The sequence below is a fragment of the Xyrauchen texanus genome, chromosome 22 (assembly GCF_025860055.1).
Source record: "Xyrauchen texanus isolate HMW12.3.18 chromosome 22, RBS_HiC_50CHRs, whole genome shotgun sequence".
Taxonomy (NCBI): Eukaryota; Metazoa; Chordata; class Actinopteri; order Cypriniformes; family Catostomidae; genus Xyrauchen; species Xyrauchen texanus.
Window position 1 is genome coordinate 36,910,832 of NC_068297.1, and position 8,140 is coordinate 36,918,971.

Below are 8,140 nucleotides of genomic sequence, written 5' to 3' on the forward strand. Positions count from 1 at the left end.
CCATAATGAGCAAAGGGGTCATTGTAGAAAACTGTGAGCACGAAAACGTTTTTTTAGAAATAAAAGTGACACATTTCAACAAAAACGTTCTGATCACCCGCTTTAAATCGTCACAAGGATGCATGTGAAGTAGCACTGTCTGCTTTTGGCCTCACGCGTATTTCTCAACTCAGAAGACACTAAAGTTTGTGTAAAAAAAGACAATTAAAAAAAGAAAGAAAAGAAAGAAAAGTGGTTTGTCTTACCACGTTCTGCCATAAAGCAAATTTGATGTGACCATGTTATTTGTGTAATCTACAATAGTGTCCATCTGGCCCATGTTTTTCATTTGCGAGGGAAGTGACAGGGGACTGGGGGACATTTCCTCCAGTTCTTGGGCCTGCACAAGTGCGTTGACTTGCTGGTTTTGGTGCTGGTTCATAGAATTACTCGAGGTAGGAAGCACGACACCGGAACCATTTTGCTGCTGCTGGTTCGGCGTGGGCGTGTTGGAGCCGTTTTGACAAGACTTGCCGTCCTTCACTAAAACAGGAACAGCCACTCTCCTCGGCGACTGCTGCTGTTGACACAGGGTGCCCTCCTGTTGAAGCTGTTGCGCTACTTTGTCCTTGGCCTGTCGTTTCATCTTGTAGCGGTGATTCTGAAACCAGATCTTGACCTGCGTCGGGGTTAGATGTATCATGCTAGCCAGGTGTTCCCTCTCTGGCGCTGAAAGGTATTTCTGTTGCTTAAATTTCCTTTCCAGCTCGTAGACTTGTGCTTGAGAGAAGAGCACCCGTCGTTTCCTCCTTGGAGCGGCGTGCAGAGATGGGATGGATTTGGTGGTGTCGGCCATGCCTGTCAGCGTGCCCATTCCTGTCATGTTTATACCTGTGGAAGGTCCCATGAATCTAGAAACTTCAAAATATGCATACAGATGTACGACCATTCAATTAATAGCAGTGTTAGGCTATGTTCATAATAAGTTAGGTGTTTTAAATAATTCCAAGTCTTTTAAATTCAGCATTTACGCGTGCACCATAGAACAGATATAAACATTAGAACATTATAAGTAATAAATATGAGTAGAAATCTAAACGACGACAGAATCGGCAGTAACAATAGCAGCAAATATGTAGGCCTACTTTTAATGTTTAATGCGTTAAACTATCATCAACTCGCCGGAAACTCAAGAAACAAATTACGCCTTTTGAGTGTAGCATAACCACACTGAGGGATAAATCGAAATAATGCATCGTAACTTACTTGTGGAGTATCTAGGGTCAGAATTGGCGCCGTACCATCCCGTTGCTCCTGCGCTGTTTCTCATAGTCTCTTGGTAAGATGGTAGGTCCCCCATGTTGGCAATGCTGCCATTACAGTAGCCCCCCATTGCACTATGCGAGAACTGGGAAACGGAGTGTGGCATATGGTAGTTAGTCGCCACAGTGGCGTTGTGGCCCATAGAGTGTTGCTGCATGCCAGTCTGGGACACCTGGGGTTGCCGGTACGCTCCCAATGGAGATGTGAGGTTTCCAGTGCTCTCCATGCCACTAAACTTCTTGAAAGTCTCCTCAATTGGGCTCAAAATATCTGTCACTGAAAAGGGTGTTGTGTGCTTTGGGCTCAGCGACATGGTTCAGAAAGCAGCGAGCTATTTGGTGGTGGAGCTCAGTGTTGTTGGATCAGCTCTGTTCTCGTGGACATCGACGTAAGAGAGTGCTTGTAGTATGCCTGATATCCGATTGATCGCCTTGGAGAAGGAGGCGAGCCCTGGCCACTCTTATCTCATGTTTATTGTAGCCAGTCGCCAGATTTACGACAAACATGAGGGGCGGAGCGACTCTCTGGACCATCAAACCATAGCCATTGACTATGTGAGATAACTGAGCAACTTTTTTTCAATCTTTTTGTTTTGTTTCATATTACATTTTGATCCAACCCGACGGAACATTTTTGATTGTCATATTTCTTATTTTTTGTCACACGTCTAACAGCGTCCCAAAAAAGCTTATTTATAGGCCTACTGCTCGAGCGAAAGTTGTTTGTCCTTCCAAAGACTAATTTTCTTTTTTTGTATGTGACTCTGCGTCAGTAAGGGAATTCCGTTCTTTTTCCAACTTTGAGAGCCCTCTGGGAGTCATAAGCGCCAGTACGCACTATAGAGAGACTAAATGAAAACCTCCTCCAGTCTATATGACCTTATGTGTCTTAAGCATCATTTTGCGCAACAGGTGAAATGTTCTTCCATATTAGCTCATAGTAAAATAAACAAATAAATCATACTAATAAAAAATTATAAACATACAAATGACACAAGCATTTTTGCGTTTGTGTTTTTTTTAAAGCATAGTTCTTGAGTTTGCATTACCTTTTACTGGGACCTTAGAGAAGGTGAGCGAGTAAAAATGTATTTGTGTTCTACATTCTAATTGAAAATATACATTTCTTATGCATTACTTTTTTTTTTTTTAAATGAGCTTAAAAATCGATTTATATAATAGTGTGTCCAGTAAAAATGAATAAATAAATACATAGAGACAGACATACAGACAGACAGACAAATTAGAGTTAACGTATTTTTTTAGATTACATTTATAATCACAGACTGTACAAATTGAACAAATGTTTTAAAATATTAATTCTTAATGAAAAATATTTGTTCTGCATTCATAAAAAGACATTTTGGAACATATCTTTATATAAAATTAAAATAGTGCTCTAGATTTTAAGTAATTCTATGTAACAAAGGCATTGCAAATTTGTATGCCTATGGCGCTTTTATGTAGCCTAACTTTTAGGTTACAAATATTCCCATGCTTTTATCCATCACGTTGAACACACATCTCTTTAATATGACCACGTGGATGTTGTTCTCAGACATTTCGATGTAAAATACAAGTTCCATCTACAGAAGTCTGCCTCATGTAAGGTGGCTTGCATTTCAGCCTATGCTTTACTAACACTGCATTGTTCTACACTTTGGGAACTTATATCTCAAAGAAAGCAGAAACGTCCAGCATTTTCATCTGTATAATAAATGTTAAGCAAAAACATAAAAAAAAAAAAAAATAAAAAAAACATTTTCTTGTCGATATGTTTAACTTGGGTTAATTTGAGTCCCGCCACGCCAGTTCGACGGATCACGTAAAATTTTATTTGTGACACGAGAAGAGAAACTCGTCTAAGGTTTTGACCTCCTGATCATTAGTCAAATTAAGGCCACTTAACCATGTGAAATATTAAGGCTGAGAGAATGACCAAGGGCAAAGCAATCGCCTCAGAGGGTGACCTCTTAGCATTTCAAGTATAGCCTACAATTGACTTATAAAATAATAATAAAAAAAAATAATTCGTTTGCAAATCATACTTCAATGAACCGAACAAATTCAAAATCTCCTCAAAGACGGCACTGGATACAATATCGCAGGTATTGAAACAGGTTGCCGTGTGAAATGAGCTGCATCGCTTCACAGTGAATTTAGCGTGTTTATCGTGTATCTGTTAGATTTTTTTTTTTTTCTGTTTAGATTTTCATGTAGGTTTGGGAATATGCGGATTTTCTCTTTAAATATGCTTAATTAAACATGCGTGTGTGTGTGTAAGAGTGTCCACATGCTAATGGGTGGGTACAAATTGTTAAAAAAAAACACTCATTAATAATGCTCGAAATTAAATCTGAATAGGATTGCAAATGCGATGCTTTTGACATGGAATTGAAGTTAAATTCAAACATATGAGTCAAACGTTAGAAATGAAATACAATAGCCTGTCAGTGCTGAACATGCTTTAATTCGGTTATATTGATTACGCGTCTCTAAACAAATATGTGTGCCCGTGTCCTGAAAATATATGCTACCTATCAGGATGAAGCTGCAAGGTTAGGGTTAGAGTTTGGGCTAATATTAGGGCTTAATATAGCCTCACACCATATCACACTATGCTAGCACATCATGACAGGTATTATCTGCCTGACATTGTATCAGCTTCACGATCATTTATCCAGAATATATATATTTATTTATTAGGGTGACCATATTCTGATTTTCCAAAAAGAGGACCTTTATATATATATATATAGGCCTATATATATATAACAATTTCCAACATTCTTTTGAATTTCCTTGTACTAAAATTAAATATTTGATGCCATGAGTGTACGTTCATTTACTATCAATATTATTTTTAATGGCGATGGAAAATGAAGCAATGTGATAACAGTTTTACCTGGTCAGACCCTTTATGCTTCGCAGAGCTAATGTGTGCTTCTAAATCACTTGCACCTTTATTAGCAACTGACACTTAAGTGCCATCTTTACATGTCATACATTCTGCTTCCTACGGATCTCGATCTGGACGAAAGCATGGGAATTGTTTGCGCACATCTTCTGTAAATTTGCACTTTCGTTTGGGGATTGTTTCCACTCAGCTGTCATTTGCTGCAACTGTCAAGCAACTGTTTAATGCCGAACACAACAGAGCTTCGTGCGTTCGCTAAGAGATTGACAGGCAGGATTTTGGCCAATAGTTGCTGCAAGCCTCTTATAATCGACCAATTGGTGTGCGAGAAGGCGGGACTTACAAAGAGGCTCACTCTCACAATAAAGTATTAGACCAGATACGCATCATAATGCAACTACAGCCGAATCCCGGACATTTTCTCAAATTTAGACATCCCGGCCGGACGCATTTTTTAGGTCCGAAAAAGAGGACATGTCCGGGAAAATGAGGACGTATGAGGACCCTATATAATAATAAGTATATAGGCCTATATATAGTTAATATTATTATTATTAAATATATTTAATATTATTATAGGCTATATTTAAAATATTATATATATATATATATATATATATATATATATATATATATATATATATATATATATATATATACTATATATAGGCCTACGTAAAACACATCAACATCTGTGACGAATGTATGAACACATTTTTACGTGAGCTAACCAGGGGGGTTAGCAAGGCATCTACAGACATGGAAACGGGATTTCCATACTGTTTGTGTTTCATTACAATAGGCCTACTATCATTGCACAAGTCATTGAGATTTTTTGCCGAAGGTAGATGCACAGTATCAAAATATGGATCATGCATCCCGCGTGCCCCTTTTATTTGAAGGGACAATTATGTAAATTAAGTTCAACGCATCAATCGTTTATTTTTTATTACCTTTGTTACAGCTTAACCACCAAGACTCGAGCTCATCGAATTTGTATACAAGCTCTCCTAATTTCTGTTTAATCTAAGAAAATTGTTTAGACTCATGTGTTTGCTTACAAATAGCCTACTGTCACTATCGCTTATTACAGAAGATTAAAACATTATAATCAAGTGAAGAGTTGTTTTATACATACATACATATTTGTATACATACATATTTAAACATTTATATTTGTTTCATGATGTTAACTCTACAGCACCATTTATTCATTACGGTGTATTAGGCTTATCAGTTTCAGGTAGAGCATAGACTTATTTATAACTATTAGTAAGCTGCATGGCTTGGTTCCCTTTTACATCTATTTAACACTAACCTATATTGAACAATTATACATAAACATTATGGTAATTAATTTAATGTCATGATGTGATATGAATGCATAATTGTCCTATGTTCTTTACGTCACAAGTTAATGCATTAATGCAAATGACATTAATCTGAAAATATTTTTTGTTTTGTTTCAGATATGCTATTATAATTTCCTAAACGTTAATAATTTTATAAGCATCTGGGTCCATCCAAGGAAGATGCTTTTTGTGCAGAGTAGTTATATTAAAATAAAATATCTACTATATGGCATTTTTTTTTAATATATGATATTATATGTTTCAAAATTTACTTAATTCGTTGAAAGACACTTTCTAAGAGTCTATATGGGATCTGATCTCCCAACCCAGTCCTCAAACACAGCACATATCTTTATAATCCTTATATCAGAGTTTTATCTTTGTTTTTTATACACCATGTGATATAAATGCAGAAGCAACATTAAAAACATGCATTTTCAGTTATTCTGATTTTATCTTTCATATCAAAATGATCTCAAAATAACAATCAACCGTTAAATGGATGATGAATAAGACGAGAGACAGACAGACAGACAGACAGACAGACAGACAGACAGACAGACAGACAGACAGACAGACAGACAGATAGATAGATAGATAGATAGATAGATAGATAGATAGATAGATAGATAGATAGATAGACCATTTTGTCATATAAGCAGGCATGTGCTCTTCCCAGCTTATCAGTTGCAGTAAAAAGCAGCTTTTAAGTACTGCATTCCCACCGTTAAGAAGGTTAAAGGTCCTCCCAAGAGGAGCAAGTATCTGGCAGGCCTCTCCAAAATCTTATTCTTCTGCACAAGTTTTCATTCAAATGCAATTAATGGAAGATGGACGAAATTATGCTAATAGGTTGCAGAACACTGGGTGATGTGGAGACAATAACATCTCCAAAATTATAGTGCAGATGGATTAGTTTACATTTTGTATACACTTCAATATTTTAAAACAGTACTATAACACAGAGTTTGATAATCGAATAGCCTATGTTTTTAAATTTTTAGATGGAAATCAGGGCTCGATGGTGTGCTTTTCTTCACTAAGACCATGTTTATTTCTTATTCATGGTATGAGAGAAGGAAACCAATGAAAAGAGTCTTCTCCCTTCGTGACTAAATCAGCCTTTTTGGATTCTTTCAATATTGCAGCGAAAATAGGTAATGATTGTCTATTTAAGTTCGACAATCAAGGTGATTTTATGGTTTTGAAAGGAACTGACTGTTTTCGCTTTATTTTACACAATTAAGACATTTCTGTTTATCTGCGAAATGTTAGCCTTCTAATTTAGTTGCTAATCAGTAAGTGATTTGCATACGTATGTTGTTTTAAAGGATTTAGATTTCTGAAAATATTTGAGGTGCCCATTTAAAGGATATAGTCTACAAAGGAGCGGTCAAATAATATATTAAAATTTTATTTTTTAATGAAACATTTTGACAACCTATATGTCATATGCATATAAAATAAGACCGCCTAAATAGGAGGGTACTTTTGAAGTAATTCTGATAATTAAAATGTACTTACTGGTTTCCCCTGTAGACGTTGATTAAATAAAAACAATGATGATTTCGATTTTTTTAGAGACCTAATTAACACACATCTGTTGTGTTTATAAGACTTACTGCATAATGGCATTGAAGAACTTAAGAAAATAATCACTGTATACGTGGACCGTTTAACATGCAATTTTTATTTTTATAAGCAAATACATTAAATATAATAAATACAATTTATCAACAATACTATGTTATACACTGATGCACTATGTTGAAAAGTTTGAAAATGTGTTCTTAATCTGTGCATATTTTTTAAGTAATAGTCTAAGATTTATTGTATAAAAGTTTTGAAACATCTTTAATTACAATATAATATGTACAGATATGAATTCACTATCCATGAATAGTGTTATAATGTTTTGTTTGTTGTATAAGTTAAGCCTCAGAAGCCCCAAGTAGTTAAACTTTATCCTTTAACATAGATTAATCTTAAAATCTAAAATGAAGACATGTGTAAGAGGCTTTGTGCATTGACCCTTTATATCTTGAAATCAGTTGCTGCACTCACAAAACAACTTGATCTTTCAGCCATTTTACAAAAGCCTCTTCTATAGATTAGTTTCAGTTAATAATTTTTTTCCTGACATTATAATTATTGTTTACTATGGGTTTTAACTATACAAAAATGCTGAATGGAATGCTGTAAAAATAACATTTTTGTAAACTGCAAACAGAAATCATTGATCACTTGTAACTCCCATTTGGTATTCATGGCAAATTTGAAAAGTTAAAATAGACCTATTTATTTATTATAATTCTTTATATTTTTCAGTTGAAATACAATTTAAAAATGACAAAACACATTTTGTGTGATTTGAATTCTAAGCATTTAATTGTGTTTATACACTGCATTAGTATATTGTGTTGTATCTAAAAAACACATAATGTCATAAAATGAAAACGAGTAATTTAACACTTAATTTGGCGGTACAACATATTAAGGTTGTGTGTTTAAGGAAGCAAGGCTCTATCAAAAAAATCCAATCCCCATAACTACCCCCATCACCAAGACAA

The 8,140-nt window shown here is 35.2% G+C and overlaps 1 protein-coding gene across 1 annotated transcript; it reads right to left on the reverse strand.

The window, feature by feature from the left end:
* Positions 1-241: 241 nt before the first annotated feature.
* nkx2.4a (NK2 homeobox 4a) lies at positions 242-1,615 on the reverse strand. Its single transcript, XM_052154215.1, has 2 exons — positions 1,246-1,615; positions 242-870 (listed from the first exon to the last, which is right to left on the reverse strand). Exons 1-2 carry the CDS (start codon positions 1,613-1,615, stop codon positions 242-244), a joined length of 999 nt encoding a protein of 332 aa, XP_052010175.1.
* Positions 1,616-8,140: the final 6,525 nt, after the last annotated feature.

Bases quoted from the DNA above. Each gene is read 5' to 3' on its own strand.
- nkx2.4a (XM_052154215.1), bottom strand. From the start codon at position 1,615: ATGTCGCTGAGCCCAAAGCACACAACACCCTTTTCAGTGACAGATATT. The intron at 871-1,245 runs GTAAGTTACGAT...GACCTTCCACAG, and splicing joins TGACCCTAGATACTCCACAA to GTATAAACATGACAGGAATG.